The sequence below is a fragment of the Grammomys surdaster genome, unplaced genomic scaffold (assembly GCF_004785775.1).
Source record: "Grammomys surdaster isolate TR1022 unplaced genomic scaffold, NIH_TR_1.0 880, whole genome shotgun sequence".
Classification (NCBI taxonomy): Eukaryota; Metazoa; Chordata; class Mammalia; order Rodentia; family Muridae; genus Grammomys; species Grammomys surdaster.
Window position 1 is genome coordinate 105601 of NW_021605299.1, and position 20535 is coordinate 126135.

The 20535-nt window shown below is 44.3% G+C and overlaps 1 protein-coding gene across 2 annotated transcripts; it reads right to left on the reverse strand.

The window, feature by feature from the left end:
- Window positions 1–41: 41 nt before the first annotated feature.
- Window positions 42–15290, reverse strand: Zscan21 (zinc finger and SCAN domain containing 21). Of its 2 annotated transcripts, none has more exons than XM_028782796.1 (4): window positions 15213–15290; window positions 9518–10232; window positions 8563–8755; window positions 42–1259 (listed from the first exon to the last, which is right to left on the reverse strand). In XM_028782796.1, the coding sequence occupies exons 2-4, from the start codon at window positions 10145–10147 to the stop codon at window positions 415–417; spliced, it is 1668 nt and encodes a 555-aa protein (XP_028638629.1). In that variant the 5' UTR covers window positions 10148–10232; window positions 15213–15290; the 3' UTR covers window positions 42–414. The 2 variants fall into 2 exon arrangements, with proteins under 2 accessions (XP_028638629.1, XP_028638630.1); XM_028782797.1 differs by having other exon boundaries at window positions 15232–15264.
- Window positions 15291–20535: the final 5245 nt, after the last annotated feature.

Here is a 20535-nt window from a genome sequence, read left to right on the forward strand (position 1 = left end):
TCTATAACAACATTATTTATCACAATAATAGTCCTGAGGCATTACATGATGCTACACGTTTATTCTGAATCAGACTGTTGAAGGTGGCTCAATCCTTTACAAACTACAACTGTGGGATACATGTTAAAACAGTTAAACAATTTCAATGTTTCTTCCTTAACTATACTGGACACACAGTACACTGGGGCCTGGAGTGTGAGGAGGGACTTACTGGTCGAGGTGACCAGTGTGGGGCTCCCTGCTCTCTGTCACCTCCTGTCTGTTCTATCTATCACTGTGGAGCTCTCCCTCCAAGGCACCCCTTGATGACTAGAGCAAAACCTACTATCAAACATCAAATGCATTACAGAGCTTCTTCCTAGCATTCACATTCTAACGTTTACAACAATGATAACAACAGACGAGAACAGACAGTTACTGTACTTCTCCCTCTCCAGTGTGGACTCTCTGATGCTTGGAAAGATTTGACTTGCTACAGAAGGTTTTCCCACAGTGATTACACCAATAGGGTTTTTCGCCAGTATGGATTCTGTGATGCTTATTAAAATTTGAACTATGGTTGAAGGCTTTGCCACACTCCTTACACTTATAGGGTTTCTCCCCTGTATGCAGGCGTTGATGGGAACTGAGACCTGCATGCTGACTAAAACTCTTTCCACACTCATTACACTGATAGGGCTTCTCCCCTGTGTGGATACGATAATGTCGAATGAGGCTCCCCTTTCCACTGAAGGCTTTCCCACAGTCTTTACACTGATAGGGCGCCTCTTCCGTGTGCATCCTTTGGTGTTTAAGGAGGTCTGAGCTCTGCCCAAAGGCTTTCCCACACTTACAGTCATAGGGCCGGTCCACGAGGTGTGTTCGGTAATGAAGGGTAAGGTTGGAGCTGTGGCTGAAAGCCTTCCCACACTTTGTACACACATAAGGCTTCTCCCCAGTGTGTGTTCTCCGGTGTTTAGTGAGGTTTGAGCTATTGCTAAAGGCCTTCCCACACTCTGCACATATGTAACGTTTCTCTCCTGGGGCAGGCCTAGTAGATGCTGGTTCTGCCCCTTTCCTGGAACCTGTGTCTTGAAGAGAGGCTTTTGCACCTCTCTCCCTTTCCAGGTTGTCGGCCCACTGCCTTTCTGACCTCGATCCATACTTATTGGCAGTCATCATGGGGATGATGTTTCTTTTGAGTCCGTCTGCATGAGACTCTTCTTCAGAACTCCTCTGCTCATCTGCTGAGTCCTCCTTCTGGGGATTCGACTTAAAACCTGCAAACAGGTGGGTTAAGGGTGTGTTAGTTGTTCCTGTTCTGAAGCAGCAGCTGTTGCAGGGAAACAGGACCACCAGGTGAGGTAGTAGAGGAGTCTGAAAGGATGATGGCCGTGTAAATGGCTCTAACAGCAATAAAATAAAACCACTGTCTCATCTAGTTTATGGTCTCATTCACATGAGACTCCTGCCTCCAGTGTCAATCACCTGATTATTTTACAATTCATAGTCTCTAGAAAGGCTGTTGCTACTCTGTCCTCCTGTATGCTTGGAAACAGTCTAAATTACACTGGAGTATTCTCTCTGTGACTTCACATTTGCTTCTGCAACATACTCAGAGCCAACTGTTATATGAAGAATTTCTGGTTTGAAGGGTTCCTCAGTCATGCAGATAAAAAAAGAAAGTCAGAGCTCAAGTTCTAGCAGGGTAAACACCGAGTTTCAATGCTTTAGGGATGACTGAGTTCCACTCAGAGCTCAGGCAGACTGGTCAGCTTACCCCTGTATCCTGTGCTACTACTGGCTCACTCTTCCTGTCCAGCAAACCTTCTTGGGTGTGTAAGTTTCTTTGAGACTTTAAGCAAGGCTATTATTGCCAACTCCTCTCTCTTAAGAGCACTTAAAAGTCTTTCTTCCAAACTGGGCACTAAAACTTTAGTGGTGCACACCTTTTATCCTAACACTTGGGAGCCACACAGGCAGGCGGATCTCTGTCTTTTGAGGCAGCCTAATTTACATAGTTCCAGGCAGGCAGAGACCAAAACAAAAAACAGAGAACAAAAACAAAAAAATCAAGCTAAAACCAACTCACAAACACAAAACAGAATAACTAAACCAACCCCACAACAACACACCAACAAACAGCCTTATTTCCATCTCTGGTAATATTTCTTGGCTCTCCACTTTGTGTAGAACTGACAAGTGACTAAGAAAAGGGCACTCAATGAAAGAAAAGACAATTTACCCTATTTTAACTTTTTCTTCCAACTGTCATAATTTTATTCTTAAGTCCTTATAGTTAAATACAACTCCATTGTGTGTGTACACATTTTCTTTATCTGTTGACTCCTAGGCTGGTTCTATATTTTGGATATATATTTGGGAATAGAGCTGCAGTAAAATTAGCCCAAGTCTCTGTGATATGCTGATTTACAATCCTCCAGATAGGAAGCAGAGCATGGTGGTATATCTTAAATCCCAGCACCTGGGAGAAAGTGGAAACAGGACCAGAAGTTCAAGGTCACCTTCTCTTACAAAGCACTTTTGAGTCCAGTAGCCTTCTTTAGTTAAGGAAACAAATTTTTTGTGTGTGGGTGTTTTGCCTACACATATGTAAGTGTGTTGCATGAATACCTGGTGTTTGTGGATGCCAGAAAAGGGTGCTATATCACCTGGAACTGCAGTTCTGGACTGTTTTAAGCTGCCATGTGGGTGTTGGGAACTGAATATGGTTCCTCTGCAAAAGGAGCAAGTGATTGTAACTGCAAAGCCATCATTCCAGTCACAATTATCCCAGTCTTTAAAAAGATTTATTTTTATTTATGTGTGTGTCTCATTTATTGTGCCCATGTATCTGCCGCACATAAATGGGTGCCTGCAGCAGAGGTCAAAAGAGACCAGTATGTCTCTTGAAGTGGGAGTCACAGGCAGTTGTGAGCAGCCTAATGTAGGCACTGGACTGAAGCTTTTGTCCTCTGTAAGAGCAGCAATTGTTTATCTACTGAACCATCTCACCTTGAAGGAGGATGGAGAAGCCACCAAGGGTTAGGAGTCAAGAAAATGTGGCCCTGAGGGCTGGCCAACTGGAGTTAAGAGCAGCCCAGACGAACCATAGTAAGTAATAACTTGGGGGGTTATCCATAGGAAAGTAGACTCTAACAGCATGGAGGGTAGATATCTGCCCAGCTCTTGTGCTGTTAAAAACTTACTGTAAATAATCAAGTTGTGTGTCTATTGTCTGGGAACTAAATGGTCAAAAATGGGGTAGAAACCGCCAGATTAAAAATTTCTACAACACTCCAGCCCAATCTACAAATAGATAATGTATCCTGGGTCCAAAATCTATTGACAATGGTTCACGATGTGGTCGGTCAGGAGTATATGCCTAGCAACTATCTATAATCTGCACTCACTTGTGAGGTGCTGGCAAGAGCAGAGGTCTGAGTTGGGAGGTTGGCCATTCCAGTCGGAATCAAGTTTCAAAGGGTCAGAATCTCAGAAGGAAGAGAGGACAGACGTGGCACAGAAAAGAAAGGGAAGGAAGAGAGCAGATTGAGGCAGAAGACAATGATCATATACTAAATAAAACTGGGGGCTGTGGGGTAATGATTTAACCTGCAAAAGGTTGGGTATCTTAGGGTTTCATTGCTATGAAGGGACACCATGACCAAGGCAAATCTTAAAAACAAAACCATTTAATTGGGGCCAGCTTACAGTTTCAGAGGCTTAATCCATTATCATTATGGCAGGAAACATGGCAGTGTACAGGCAGACACAGTGCTGGAAGAGCCAATAGTTCTACATCTTGATCAGCAGTCAGTAAAAGGGGACTGTCTTCTGGAAGAAGCTCTGATTCCACACTGGGTGGAGTTTAGGCATAGGAGACCTTAGAGCCCACGAAGACAGTGACACACTTCCTCCAACAAGGCCACACCTACTCAAACAAGGCCACGCCTCTTAATAGTGCCACTCCCTATGGGCCAAGCCTACCAAACTATCACATTCCACTCCCTGGCTTCCACAGGCTTGTAGCTATAGCATAATGCAAAATACATTTAGTCCAACTTCAAAAGTCCCCATAGTCTAGCGCAACAATGTTTAAAAGTCCAAAGTTCAAAATCTCTTCTGAGACTCATGAAATTCTTTAACTGTAATCCTTTATAAAATCCAAATCATAAAGTAGATTACATACTTCCAACATCACAGGATATACATTACCATTCTAAAATGTCATAGTGAGAAAATACAGACCAAAGCAAGACCAAAAACCAGCTGGGCAAACTCCAAACTCTCCATCTCCATGTCTGATTTCCAACTCGACTCCAGCCTTGTTGACCACACACACTTCTTTCTCTTGGGTGGCTCCACTGCCTCTATGTTAGCAGCTTTCCTTGGCAGGTATCCCAAGGCTTGGCATCTCTTAACATCGTGGAGTCTCCAGTTCTGCCCTCTGCAGCACTCTAGGCTCTGGCTGACTCTACCCTACTGCTGCTGCTGTCCTTGGTGGTCATGCCATGGTACTGGCATCTCAAATACACTAGGGTCTTCTGCTGCAACTAGGCATCACTTTGACCAATAGCCTCCCATAGGCTTTCTTCGTGGTGCCAAGCCTCAACTTTTGCATGTTCCCTTTAGTCCTGGGTCTTCAACTGCAACTCATGCTTCACGTTCACCAATGGACTTTCCTTTCTCAGTTTGCTATGCTTGATCAAAATGTTCTTCATAAGAGTGAATAACATGACAGAGCCTATGCTAGGCTTTTTTGAGATACCTTTTGTCAATGCAATTAATCTTGATCTCTTCACTTTAGCCTCAGGCAGACTCTTCAGACATAGGCAAAAAGCAGCTACGTTCTTTACCAAAATATCACAAGAACAATCTCTAGGCAACATAGTAAAATTATTTTTCTCTGAAATCTCTTGAGCTAGGCCTGCACAGTTCAAATCACCCTCAACACCACTGTGTTCTATGTTCCTACTCACAAGACCCATTAAGCTCCACTTGAAGCATTCCACTGCTTTGCTAATCCAAAGTTCCAAAATCCACATTCCTCCAAACAAAAGCATGGTTAGGCCTTTCACAGCAATACTCCAGTCCCTGGTACCAACTTCTGTCTTATTAGGGGTTCATTGCTATGAAGGGACACTATGACTAAGGCAATTCTTATAAAGGCAAACAATTAGTTGAGGCTGGCTTACAGGTTCAGAGGTTCAGTTTTCATCATGGCAGGAAGCATGGCAGTGTGAAGGCAGACATGGTGCTAGAAGAGCCATGAGTTCTACAGCTTGATCAGCTGGCAGCAGAAGAGGACTGTCTTCTGGAGGAGGCTCTGATTCCACACTGGGTGGGACTTAAAGGCATAGGAGACCTCAAAGCCCACCAGACAGTGACACACTTCCTCCAAGGCCACACCTACTCAAACAACGCCACACCTAATAGTGCCATTCCCTGGGCCAAGTATTGCAAACACATGAGCCCATGGGGGCCTAACCTACTCAAACTACCATAAAGGGTCTTTCTTCTTTTTTGAGGAAAGACAGGGTCTCACTCTGAAGACTCTTCTGGAACACACCAGGAATATAACAGTATCCCAGGCCTTAGTATAACTGAAGCCATGATGGAAATACCATTCAGGCTTTAGAACTCAACACACAGGCAGGAACACATGCCAAAACAAGAACAAAGATGTAACCCATTAAAATCTATAGTTCTGCCGGGCAGTGGGGGCGCATGCCTTTAATCCTAGCACTTGGGAGGCAGAGGCAGGCAGATTTCTGAGTTTGAGGCCAGCCTGGTCTACAGAGTGAGTTCCAGGACAGCCAGGGCTACACAGAGAAACCCTGTCTCAAAAAACCAAAAGTCTATAGTTCTAACAAAGTCCCTAAATGTACTAACCTTGTTTTTTGGCTGGCTGAGAGGTCAACCCAGGATGTGGTTTTTTTATGCTTAAAAGCACACCTAAGAAAGGCTAGGGACTGCACTTGGGTCTGCATCTTAACATAAAGACTTTTTCTTGACTTGAACCCATTTCTTGGTAGTCTTCTCTAGTGGATATGCTTTAAACTCATGGCAATTCTCCTGCTTCAGACTTCCAAGAGTTATCAGCAGTTATGTTTTTGGTTTTCTTCATGTATAATTACAGCCCCAGGTAACTGGAAGATAGTATTAACAATTCTAAACAATGAAAAACAGCTTAGGTTGTTTTTTGTTTAAAAACAGTTTAGGTCTTACCCTCCCCCCTTTTTGGTTTTCGAGACAGCTATGTTTCTCAAATATGATTTCTCTGAGTTTAAGACCAGCTTGGTCTATGTAGTAAGCTCTAGGCCAGTCAAGACCACACAGTGGGATCCTGCCCAAATGAATAAGTGAATAAATAGAAGTAATTATATAGTTATATAATTATTGTGTGTGTGTGCAAGTATTCCTGCAACTGTGCGCATGGAGGTCAGAGAACAACTCCCGGGAGTCAGTTCTCTCCTTCCATCATCTACGTTTCAGGGATGGAACTCAGGTCACCAGGCTTTCAGAGCAAGCATTTTAAACTGCTGAGCCATCCTGTCAGTCCCTAAGATGTACTTTTTTTGGTAAGATTTATGTATATATATGAGCACGTTACAGCTGTCAGACACACCAGAAGAGGCCATCAAATCCCATTACAGATGGTTGTGAGCCACCATGTGGTTGCTGGGAACTGAACTCAGGACCTCTGGAAGAGTAATCAGTGTTCTTAACCTTTGAGCCATCTCTCTAGCCCAAGATGTACATTTTTTAAACAATCATTTTGAATCATGTGCCTGCCTGTCTAAAAGTGCATCATGTACATGCAGGTGTCCTTGGAGAATGGAGGGGGTGCTGGAAGCGTAGGAACTAGACTTAAAGGCAGCTGTTAGCCACTCAAGGTGGATGCTAGAAAGTAAACCAGTGAATCAGGGTCTTCTGTGAGAGAGGATACTGCTCTTAACTGCTAAACCACATCTCCAGCCCTAAGAATAGCTTTTTGTTTGTTCTGTTCTTTTTGAGACAGGTCTCTCTATATACCACTGGCTGTTTTGAAACACTCTATAGACCAGTCTGGCCTGCACAGAGATCATACCTGCCTCTGCCTCCTGAGTGCTAGAACTTATGCCTGGCATGAGAACGTATTTTCTTTTTTCTTTTTTTTAAAGATTTATTTATTTATTTATTTATTTAATGTATATAAGCACACTGTCCTTGGAACACCAGAAAAGGGCATCAGATCCAATTACAGATGGTTGTGACCCACTATGTGGTTGCTGGGAATTGAACTCATGACCTTTGGAAGAGCAGCCAGTGCTCTTAACCATTTAGCCATCTCTCCAGGCCCCGAGAACATATTTTCAACAGGGCTCAAAACAAGAGGGAATTTCAAGTGCCTAGGACACTGTAAGCAACTCAGGCAATTTCTCAGGGCTATGGCTCTGCTCATGAACATACTGTATCCATGAAAACGGGTAATAACAGGATTTGGAACAATGTGCTATATTTTCACCAACATGAAAATCTGATTATTCTTTGCAGGTATTTTTACTCCACATAAAGTAGAGTATAAGAGCAGAAGAGCAGAAGCCACCAGGATGAAGTACGGCTGTATGCAAATCATGACTTGTGGAGATCTGAGCTAGGGACAGGGAGTTGCTCTAATGTTCTTCTTTCTTTCTTCTTTTTTTTTTTTCCGAGACAGGGTTTCTCTGTAGAGCCTTGGCTGTCCTGGAACTCACTCTGTAGACCAGGCTGGCCTCAAACTCAGAAATCCACCTGCCTCTGCCTCCCAAGTGCGCCACCACCGCCCAGCGAGACAAAGTTTCAAGAAACCCAGACTGGTCTTGAATTCCCCATGTAGCCAAGGCTGACCCTGAATTTGAGTGCTGGGGTTGCAGGTATGCACCACCACATATGGTTTAAGTGGTACAGGGGATAGAACCCAGGGCCTCCTGCATGCTACTCCGGCTCTCTACAAAATGAACTGCATTCCCAGCCCCTACCCTAGCTTTTAACCTCTCAAGTCTCCAGAGGTTCAAAAAGGTTTGACCTTTTCCAGACCCAGTCTGTCCTACCCTGTATCCCAGGAAACTACCCTTAGGCCTAAACACTTTTCATGTTGTCTAGCCTTCTTGAGTCTGCCTGTGGGTACACCAAAATATATAAGGGCAGGAACACTCTAACAATGAGGCTATTCCATTTTCTCTTTACTCAACAGCAAGACCTGCATGTGACTCTTTCCTTCCCTAACAAGGCTCAGTTCCTGTCTGGTTCTGGTAATAACAGGTCTTTCTTGGCCCTTCAGGCCACTGTGATCCAGCTTAGTGCGACAATGGCTCATCCAACCTGCCCATATCTCTCAATCAGTCTCACTCCTTTTTAAAACTGAGCTCACTCTGCTGAGCTCACTCCGCTCAACCCTCTGCAAGCGTGTTGGGAAACTGTCTGAGGCAATAGGGTTTAGGAGAGGAAAGTGCATGTCTTCTGCCTCTACTAGTCAGGTCCTCTACCAGTCAGGCCAATCGAGAGGGTACCTCTCACCTAGAGTTATAGATTTCTCTGAACACTGAGAGGGGTCCTTACCTTGGCGCTTTCTTGGATCCTGAGTGAAAACCTCCTCCTCACCAGTCTCTTGGATGTACAGGGGCCCCCAAAACTCATATTTAGGGCTGGCATCCACGGGTTGGGTCTCGGTACTGCTTAAGGACTCCATTGCAGTTCCTGAAGTTGACACTTTCTCCCAAGCCTGCTTCTGTTCATTTGGAGGAGATGAGACCTAGAGACAGTAAGAAATGGCTAGGTGTGTGCACAGCTGACTCCAGAATGAGAAAAATCTCAGGCAAGCTATGCAGAACTTTTAGGAGAAGGAAAGGAAAACACCTATCCCACTTGGTTCCCACGGTTACTTCAGGGTAAGGGCAGACAACAGGGAGAAACATGATCTAGCTCTCCAGAAACTTCTGTCTGGTTAATTTTGCTGCAGAGTGGTGAGTAACAGTTTCTGCCTTCCATCCTATAGGAAGGTAAACAACTTAAACTAGCTTCAGGAAATCCCTGAAACTGACCAGACTTACTAGGCCCCCTCCTGCCAGAATAAGCAGTAACAGCTAGTGTTCCTCTGGGACTAGGAACAGAACTGCAAAGGAGATGCAGACCAGTTGACCCGCCTGAAACAGGATACTCTCCAACCAGTTGAGCTGTGCGTATGCTCCAGTATTCCAGCTGATCTGTCACAAATGCTGGGTGGGCTTTGATGATACAGCTATCTCTGAGTCATTTCTGCTCCTGTAAGTAATCCTTCACCCATACTCCTTTTAAGTAACCCAAATAACCCCCCCCCAAAAAAGTCCACATTTACCAAGTCGGACTTTGGTGGTATCTGTTCGATCTGCCACAGATTCCCTATCTGGGGTGAGTAGATGTGTGTAATATATCTCCCCAGGGACAGTTTTGCAAACAAAGAAGGACAAGTCCTGATTCCTGCCTAGGATGTTATTTATGTTCCGGGTCTCCTAGCATCTGATGATCTCCCGCCCACCTGTAGTCCTGGCTCATCCAGTTCTTGCTCCAGGTCTTCCAGGAGAGTGACAGCCTCCTCTGCGCTCTCAGGGCAGTGCTGCTGTACCCAGGCTTGGAGCTCTCGGGGCAGGATGGTCAGGAACTGCTCCAGAACCAGCAGCTCTAGAATCTGCTCCTTGGTGTGGATCTCGGGCTGTAGCCACTCACAGCAGAGCACTCGAAGCTGGCTTAGTGCCTCTCGGGGCCCAGGAGTGTCATGGTACCCAAACTGCCTGAAGCGCTGTCGGGATAGCTCTAGGCTAGAGCGCCCTTTGTCCTTCTCTTCATCCTCTTCAGCTTTAATGGTTGAAGGTCCCAACTGCTCAAGAGTGTCTTGGTACCCAAACTGTTTGAAGCTCTTACGGAACAGCTCTAGGCTAGGGCGGCACTTGTCCTTGTCTTCATCCTCTTCAGCTTTAATGGTCGAAGGTCCCATTGGCTCAAGAGTGTCATGGTTCCCAGACTGTCTGAAGCGCTTACGGGATAGCTCTAGGCTTGGGTGGCACTTGTCTTTCTCTTCGTCCTCTTCAACTTTAATGGGCGAAGGTCCCATAGACTCCTGAGGTGGCCTGGGGCCCAGAACTGTGGCCATGCCCACCACCTTGGTCATCACACAGATTCCAGAACCAGCAGGATTCTTAGGAGTAGACCTGGTGCCTTTGGGTTTCTGGTTCTTAATGTGCCACACTTCAAACCTATAAAAACAATGTTGCCATAAAATTATCAAAAAATGAAATATGTTTTTCTGGTCTTTATCACCGGGGCCACCAGACAACTACCATATAAAAAGTATTGTTCAGAAATGGTATGATGGCTCAGTGGATCAAAGTGCTTGCTACTAGGCCTGGTTTGGCTCTTGTGACCCACACAGTGGTATATGAAAAGAACCAACTTGTGAAAATTGTCCTCTGATTACCTGTGCAACACACACACACATACACAAATATATATTTTAAAAAAAAAACAGTTGTTCGATAATGTCTTTTATAGGAAAATAGATGGAAATGTTGATTATTATGTTAAGCAAGATAATCCAAACTCAGCAAACAAGCCCATTCTCTCTCCTATGCAGAATGTGAAGAGTGGGACTAGATATCAGAATAAAGGGACGTGGAAAGGGTAAAAGGAGTATGGGGGGGACAAGAAAATGAACTGAGGACTGAGTATGATCAAAGCAGTTCTATGTCTTGTGAGTATATGAATAAGAACACCCCCCCCCCAGAAGCTCAGAGATTGTACTATTGTACTATTTGGAAGAATTAGAAGGATTAGAAGGTGTGGCCTTGTTGGTAGAAATGTGTCATTGGGGTAGACTTTGAGGTTTCAAAAGCCCACAGTAGGCCCAGTATTGCTCTCTCTGACTACAGATCAGAATGTAGCTCCCAGCTACTGCTTCAGTGCCTGCCTGCATGCCACCATGCTTCCTGCCATGATGATAATGGACCTAACCTCTGAAACAGTAAGCCAGCTTTCAATTAAGTACTTTCTCTTATAAGAGTTGGCTTAGTACAGAGCAACCCTGTCTCGAAAAACCAAAAAAAAAAAAAAAAAAAAAAAAGAGTTGGCTTAGTTATGCTGTTTTTTACAGCAATACAAGAGGCTAAGAAGTGCCCCGGCCCTTGGGGATTCAATGAGACCTTAGGGAAGGGGGCAAAAAAATGAAGGGACAAGAGACACAAGGAATGAAAGCAAGTCTGGGGTTCTGATCAAGCTCTGAAACTTTAATTTCGAGTGCAGGTTATAAAGACACAGCAAACCGGGAAGTCTGGGCGAGGGTCATTGCTCAGGGCTGTCCCACTATTGAATCCTCATTGTCTAAGACCAGTCCACAGTCATATCCTTATTGCCCAAGACCATCTATCCCATTGTCGTAACCAGCTCCCAGGAAATGCCAGACGTTCTTTAAGTTCCTGGGGCCTGAGACCTGTGAATGTCCTTTTTTAACCTTGTACTGACTAGGCTTTCTAGAACAGCAGGTAACTTCCTAGGTTCTCTTAGGATAGCAGGTAGTTTCCTGGGTTTGGCTCCTGGCAAAGAAGGTATGCATGGAAGTATCATAATGAAGCCTATTACTTTGTACAAGCAATACATACAAAATTAGCAAAGCACATATTGTTTGAAATCACTCTGGAGTCAGCTAAGTAGACCCTACTTTCACTTGACTAAGATATGTCCATTTTCCCGAGAAGTGGTGTAATTTTAAAATTAGATCTTTACCACAAATACTGTTTCACATCTTACTACAGGTATCTCCGTTTCTATGATTTCAGTATCCAATACTGTCTGAACATAAAAAAGTAGACTAGTCAATTGACTGTGCTTGTCAGCATGAGCATGGATGTTCCAGTTTGGAATTATCTAGCTTATTAAAAATATTGGAGTATAAGAGTTAGGAAGATAGTTCAAAAGTGGAGTATTTGCTTTGTGGATACAAAGCTTTGGGTTCCACCCCTAGCACCAAATAAATAGATGAACAAAAATTTAAAAACAAAAATCGTGGAAACCTAATTAGGATGCACACTGACTTATTTTAAAAACAACATATTCAATCTTTTTTTCTTTTTGGGTTTGGCTTTGTGTGACTGTGCGTGTGTGTGTGTGTACGCGTACGTACAAGTGAGCTTGCCTATGTGTGCATGTGTATGTAGCCAGAGGTCCTCCTCTATCACTACTCATCTCATTGTTTTGAGACTGGATCTCTCACTGAACCTGGAGCACATGGACCAGCTAGGCTGGCTGACTGGCCAGTGAACTCAGGTATCTGCCAGTCTCTGCCCTTCTAGTACTGAGATTTCAGGCACAAGCAGACATATCTGGGCTTTTTACCTGTGGGCTCAGTTACTCGTAAAGAAAACACTACCGACTAAGTCACCTCCCAAATCCCATATTCAAGTTTCTTTTATGTGTCTTTAGCTGAAATTAAATTAAAAAAAAATCTGTGTGTGGGTCACATAGACAGCATCATGCATTTGACGAGGTCAGTGTGGGAAACCCTAGAGCTAGAGGCATTTGTGAACTGCCTAACATTGAGTCCTGGGAACCAAATCTGAGACCTCTGCCAAGAGCAATACATATTCTTAATCACCGAATCATCTCTCCAGTCTCTTCCCTATGTAATTAATCAATTGTGTAGGGGTATGTGTGGAGATGTATGTATGGCATAGTATGTACAGAGGTTAAAGGTCAAAGCTCTCAGTTCTCTCCTTCCACCATGTGGGTCCCAGGGATCAAACTCAGGCCAACATGCTTGGGGACAAGCACATTTACGGGCTGATATATCTTTTGTGGCCCTGCAGTTAGATTTTCTTTTTTTTTTATCTGTACAATTTCACTGTAGCTATCTTCAGACACACCAGAAGGAGGCACTGAATCCCATGACAGATGGTTGTAGGCCACCATGTGGGTGCTGGAAATTGAACTCAGGATCTCTGGAAGAGCAGTCAGTGCTTTTTTTTTTTTTTTTGATTTTTCGAGACAGGGTTTCTCTGTGTAGCCCTGGCTGTCCTGGAACTCACTCTGTAGACCAGGCTGGCCTCGAACTCAGAAATCTGCCTGCCTCTGCCTCCCAAGTGCTGGGTTTAAAGGCGTGCACCACCACCACCCACCCACCCACCCACCCCCGCACAGTCAGTGCTTTTAACCACTGAGCCTCCCTAGATTTTTTTTAACAGAAGAGTGGGTGGGAAAGACAGTGTCTCACTGCATAGCCTTGGCTGGCTTAGAAGGCATAACAGATTGGCCTAGCTCTCCTCCTGAGTGGTGGAATTAAACCTGTGTCACCAAGTCCAACACTGTATGTGCTTACAGTTATTTAGTCTGACAAAGATATATATTGCTGAAAAAAATTTGGGAGAAAAATTCAATCAAAATAAGTGATGCAAACAAAAAATGTTTAAAAATATTTTTCTTCTAAGTTATGAACATTTAGTATCTCCCATTTGATACCTTAGAATATCTTCTGACTAACTGAACACCTGCTGCTTGACCATTGGGTGTACCCTGCCTTCCTGGAGCTTTCTACTTAGTGGGAAATGAGAAGCAAAGAAATATGAGTTTCAGCCTCTCACTCTTGGGAGTCTAAAGATATTTAGTAAGAGAATTTATAAATGAAATTTTTATGCTAGCGATGGGACAGCATGGCTGCAATCCCCGCACTCCGAGGTAGGTTAAAGCTGGACCTTAGCTGCATGGTGAGATGCACAGCAGTACCCTCTCTCTAAAACAAACAAAAGAAAATAAAAAAAATAAAATTAAAAGGATGTGGGCACCACCACTGCCCAGCTGTGGTATGCACACCTTAATCCCAGCACATGGGAGGCAGAGGCAGGGGGATCTCTGAGTTAGAAGCCAGCATAGTCTATGAAGAGTTCCAGGACAGAGAAACCCTGTTTTGAAAAATAACAACAACAACACCAACAACACCAAAAACAAAACCATCTAAAGGTTTAGCCCAGCTGGCAAGTGGCTCAGTGCTGCCAGGTTTGAGCCTGGTACTCATGTAACGGAAGGGAAGCACTGACATACACAGACACACACAGAGTAAAAAAAAACCTAACTCTCACAGTCTAGCAGCAGAAGCATGCAATCTATTCAAGACAGGGTCACTTCCCAATTTTTTCCCTCCTTTATGCAAATTCTGCAGTTTTATAAGCCCCCCTCCCTAAATCTGCCTCAAATCCATTCTGTGCAAGACAAGGTATAAATAAAACTATCAAAGATTGTAGCAAATGAACAGCGATTACTACCTAGTGGTAGATAGTGCCCTTAAGACACTCTGTACCTGAGTTTCCAAGCTGAAGTCGTGGTGGCACATACCTGTAATTACAGCACTGAAGAGACAGGAGCATCACCAATTATACATCAGCCTAGGCTACACAGTAAGACCCCATCTCAAACCAGGCAAACTAATTTTCAAAAAGCTTCTAGGCAGGCCAATAATTCTGAGGAGCATAGCTACTGAGCAGATCTAATAGCTAAGAAATTCTCAAGAGTGAGCCAAATTCTGCATCATTTCAATAGCCCTGAACCAACACTCAGTTTCTCTTCGGAAACATTCCAGCACTAGAAAAACAACTTTCGTGTGTTTTGTTGTTGTTGCACAGTTCTTTTCAGTGTCCCCTTTCAAAACAGATTTCCAACTATGTCATCCACCAAATAAATAAATCACCTTTATATCCTATACTCGTTTTACAAACGATCGTCTAAAATTTCTTTCCGGACTTGAGCAGATCCTTGTCCTGTGCACACAAAGCCCAACGGGACTAATTCCCCGCCTGGACTGGACATTACCCAAGATTAATGAGATTCGGATTTTCACAGGTTTCTACACTTGGGCTTATTCTTAACAATTAGTCCTGAGTTTAGATCTCAGGGCAAGAGCTCGGGAAGAAAGAAGGCAGTTTCCGTCCGGGTAACAGACAATAACAGAGAATAACAGAGAGACCAGAAAAGCGATTCCGGAAGCAAAAGAAACAGGGTTTTGTTCCAGGGAGCCCTCGGGGGTGAAAAAGCCTTTCCTTAGAGCGGCGCCTACAACGGCTGGGCTGGGCGGGGCGCTCCTCCTCAATCTCCCAGAACCACCATGAAGGAATTCCCCGAACCAGAACCACAGCCGCTAAACCCGTCCCACCCTCTCTAAACCTTTCGGCCAACGCTCCCCCGACCGCCAGGCTAACCTGGGACTCGCAGGCTCACCGTGACTCAGAACCGCTTTGGAGCCTGGAATCCTCACAGCGGCTGAACGACAGCACAACCGGAAGTACGTCAGAGCCCCGCCCCGCGGGAGGGGGCGCAGCCGCCCCTCTAGGAACCTTAGAGTTCTCGGTATCCCGATTCACTAGAGACTCCGACTGTCTTAGTTGTGATGTTTTTCCCCTCCCCTCTTTTCTTTTTTATTCTCATTCTCTCTTTCTACTTTCCCCCTCTCCCTTTTCTTTCTTTCTTTCTTTCTTTCTTTCTTTATTTTTTGGGGGTGGGTGGTTTTTGGAGGGTTATGTGGCCCTGGCTGCCCTGGAACTCAGTAGACCAGACTGGCCTCCAACTCAGGGATTCACCTGCCTCTGCCTCTTGAGCGCTGAGATTAAAAGCATGAGCTACCACTGCCTGGCTCCCTTTTTGTTTTTGAGACAAAGATGTCATTATGTAGCCCTGGCTGGCCTCGAACTCTATAAATGATCCGCTTGCCTCTAGATCTGTGAGTAAAGAGCTTGCTATACAACAACCATGAGGACCTAAATTTGGATTTCCGAGACTATGGTACATGTGACCGAGTGCTGGAAGGATCCCTGTGGCCTGTTGTCTGGGCAGCCTAGCTCGAGATCAGTGACACCTTGTCTCAAAAACAATGTAGAGAAGCAAGACACCTGACAATAACCTCTAGCCTTCACGTGTTTGCACACACACACACACACACACACTTGTGTACATAAGCACTGTATTAGTCAAGGTTCTCTAGAGTCACAGAACTTAGGGGATGTCTCTCTATACTGAGGGAATTTATTGTGATGACTTACAGTCTGTAGTCCAACTACCCCAACAATGGTCAGCTGTGAATGGGAAGTCCAAGAATCTAGTAGTTGCTCAATCCCACGAAGCTAGTTGTTTCAGCTGGTCGTCTGTAGAAGTATATTCCAGCAGATGTGCTGACATATAAATGCAATTAGGCAAAGAAGAGTGACTCTTCCTTCTTCCAATGTCCTTATGTAAGTCTCCAGCAGAAGGTATGGCCCAGATTAAAGGTGTGTATCACTGTGCCTGAATGTGGGATTTGTTTTGTTCCAGGCTGACCTTGAACTCAGAGAGCTCCTTCATAGTCTCTTGGGATTAAAGGCGTGTACTACCTTGCCTGAGCCTAAGTTTTTCATGGCCACTATGCCTCAAGATCTCCATGCCAAGATCCAGGTCAGAAACTTGTGTCTTCCAGCCTCAAGATCTGGATCATAGGTGAGCCCTCCAATTCTGGATTGTAGTTCATTCCAGATATAGTCAAGTTGAAAACCAGGAATTAGCGATTACAAGCACAAACACAGAGAACAATCTGCCTGAGCTCTTACTTATATATGAAGAAACCAGACCAGATCCAGTGCTTACTAGAGTATTAATTCATATCAAAGCTGAGACTAGATTTTGATTCTCTATTTGTCTATGTTTGTTTTATCACTATAGATTTTTCTTTCAGAGCTGGGATGGAACCCAATGCCTTATGCAAGCTAGCAGCACTTCTCTCCGTCATCATAATTATTTGATCATATATATTAGAGCTGGGTATGTGGGTACACAATTGTAGTACCAGCACTTTTGAGTTGGAGGTTTTTGAGGTTGGGTGGTCAGATGTTTAAGGTCATGCTCAGTTACATAAATTCCAGGCCAGTTTGGCCTACATGACACTGTTAAAAAAAACTTAAAACCAGGGCTGGAGTAATGGCTTAGTGCTTACCAGCACTGGCTGCTCTTCTAGAGGTCCTGAGTTCAATTCCCAGCATCCACATGGTGGCTTACAATCCTCTGTAATGAATTCTGATTCCCTCTTCTGGTGTGTCTGAAGACAGAGCACTTACATACATAAAATAAACAAATAAAACCAAAAACTAAAGCAGACAAAACAATATGAGGTATGACAGTAAGTTGTTCATGTGTTAAATCAAGTCATTTTATGATGATCTGTTCTTTTTATTTCCCATTAGTGTTAGGAGCCGCGTCCGCCATCGGAAGATGGCGCCGGTTTCCTGCTTCCTGGTTCTTCTTGCGAGCCTTGCTTGAATGTGCGCCTGCGCAAGGCGCGAAAATCAGTATGCTAATTTGGCGACATCATAAGAGCCAATGAGTGTGCGGCACATCTCCTAAAGCGCTATATAAGCCACTAGCTTTTGGGGCTTGGGGTCCCTCGCCTCACTACCATCTAAGAGAGCTGTAACACTAAAAGAGCTGTAATAAAAATGCTGCCAGAAGAATCCTGAAGCGTGGCGTTCTCCTTTTCGGCGAGGCGGCGCCCCGCAACTGGTGAACGAAACCCGGGAGACGAAGCCGAACGTCTCGGAGTTTTATCCAGTTTCGAGGGACCCTGTTGGCTCAACAGAGGATTCAGAACTGGCTGCGCGAGAGGTCTAGACGCTTTTCTGCAAGGTATGGTGGATCCTGTCTATTTTGCTATTGCTATCCCCGTTTGGGCCGTGGTAGTTCTTGTGCTCTGCTTCTGTCTTAACTACCATACACAAGGGAAGGAGTGTACTTGCCCTCCGTGTATTCAGGAGCTGTAAGTCACAGGTAGATAACTGTGCAAGTTCGTTCCCTCTAAGCAGTATGGGTAACCGCCAAATGAAGCCGCTTCTCGCAGCAATGCAGGCGTTGTTACGTGAGCGTGGTTTAAAGGTTCCCGAGAAAGTGTTGTGTAATTTTCTGCGAGATGTGGATAGAGTAGCTCCATGGTTTGTATCCACGGGGTCCTTGTCAAAGGGCTCCTGGGGCAAGCTCGGCGGAGATTTGATTAATGAAAAGGAGAAGGGAAAGTTAAGACCAGGCACATGGCCACTGTACAAAATGGTTAGAGCCTGTATAGAGGATGCAAAATGCCAAGATAAGGTAAGAGAGGGGCAAAGAGCTTTAGCAGAACACCAGGATAGCCTATCAGAAGCAGAAAAGGAAGAGAGCGCTAAGAATGGAACGAAGAGAAAGGAAAAGAAAAAAAGAAATTAAAAAAGAAGTAGCTACAAAAGTGGAACAGAAAGGGCCTAAGAAAAAGTTGTACCCAGTGTTAACTGAGTTTCGAAATCTAAGAATTAACGACTCCGCCTCTGAGGAGACGTCCTCGGGGGACGAAGAAGATACAGAGGATACCGACACCTCATCCTCTGATAGTGTGTTAGATCTTGAGGAACAGGCAGAGTTAGATAAAGAAGCAGCTCGTTATGAGTCTGAAAGATACGGGCTGGATTCGCCTTATGCACCGGGGTATGCCCCATCTGCCCCACCATTGGAGGAAGTAGTTAGAGTTAAAAATAAAAAACCAAAAGAGAGACAGGAAAGACTGCCGTCCAATTCTCTTATTACAGCTAAGGAGAGAAAAAAGATAAGAGTAGCCTTTCCTGTATGGGAAGATGCTAACCAAACCAGACAACATTCACAGCTAGATTTAAAACAATTAAAAGCGCTAGCCGAATCAGTACAGACTTATGGAATCAATGCCTATTTTACTCAGGCATTAATAGAAAGACTTGTGGTCAGTGCCATGACACCAGATGACTGGTATAATACTGTTAAGGCTTGCCTGACTATGGGACAGTATCTAGATTGGAAATCTATTTTTCAAGAACTCTGTGCTTCACAGGCAAGACAAAATTTAGCTCAGGGGCATCCACAATGGAACTTTGATATGCTTACAGGACAGGGACAATGGGCTATCAATCAAACGGCCTACCCTGTAGAAGTATATGAGCAAATTAATAAGGCAGCTGTAAAAGCATGGAAAAGCCTACCTAACAAAGGACAGGTTTCAGGAAACTTGACAAAAATTATCCAAGGGAACACTGAGCCATTCTCAGACTATGTGGCTAGGATGATGGAGGCGGCAGGAAGGATTTTTGAAGATCCTGAGACGGCCATGCCTCTCATAGAACAACTAATTTTTGAACAGTGTACTAGAGAATGCAGAAATGCTATTACACCTTGGAAAGGAAAAGGACTAAATGCATGGATGAAGGCTTGTAGAGAAATAGGAGGACCTCTATCTAATGCTGGATTGGCAGCTGCTGTTTTAGCGGCTCAGAGGACCTCTAATGTTAAATGTTTCAGGTGTGGAAAGCTGGGACACATACAAAGACAATGTAGAGCACCTGGCACTACTAATAACAATCGCCCAAAGGTGCCTGGAATGTGTCCTAGGTGTAATGTGCTATTGTAGCGATAGTGTTGCAAAGATTTTCAGAGCCTATAAACATAATTTCAGATTCGCATTATGTTGTAGGAGCTGTTAAACAATTAGAAGTGGCTGATTTTATCCACCCTAAAAGCGTGGTTGCTGAGATATTTAAAGATATTCAACACCATATTCGCAATAGGTGTCACCCATTTTTTATTCAACACATGAGAGCACATTCATTGCTTCCTGGGCCTATGTCTCAGGCTAATGCTATCGCTGATAAAGCCACTAAAAACCTATATTGGGTAAGCTCGCCATTAGAAGGCGCAGTTGAATTCCATAAACTCTATCATGTACCAGCTAATACCCTAAGATTAAAGTTTCATTTAACTCGTGCAGAAGCGCGAGATATTGTTCTGAAATGTACCTCCTGTGCAGAATTCAGACCCTCTCCATCTATAGGGGTCAATCCCAGAGGTCTGCAACCTCTTCATATCTGGCAAATGGATGTTACACATTGCAATGCCTTTGGAAAACAAAAATTTATTCATGTATCTGTGGATACATGCTCTGGCATCATTCATGCCACCCCCCTTGCGGGAGAAAAAGTGTCACATGTTATTACTCAGTGTCTTGAAGCCTGGGCTGCTTGGGGCAAGCCCCTTCAGCTGAAGACTGATAATGCACCAGCTTATACATCTAAAACTTTTCAACAGTTTTGTCTGAGGCTTGGTGTCCGTCATATAACTGGCTTGCCATATAATCCTCAGGCACAAGGGATTGTGGAACGTGCCAATGGCACATTGAAAACTTATTTACAAAAACAAAAGGGAGGAATAGGCCCCAACATGGGACCTAAGACATCTATCTCCCTAGCCCTATTTACCTTAAATTTTTTAAATCTGGATTCTGATGGACAATCTGCTGCTGACAGACATGTGGCTCCAAGTCCTCAAAAAGAATATGTTAAATGGAAAGATATCTTAACTAACCAATGGAAGGGCCCGGATCCAGTTTTAGTGAGATCCCGGGGAGCTATCTGTGTTTTCCCACAGGATCAAGAAAATCCAATCTGGATACCAAGCAGACTGACCAGAACTGTGAAAGAGGACTCACCAACCCCTGAAGAAAATGCTAAAGATCCT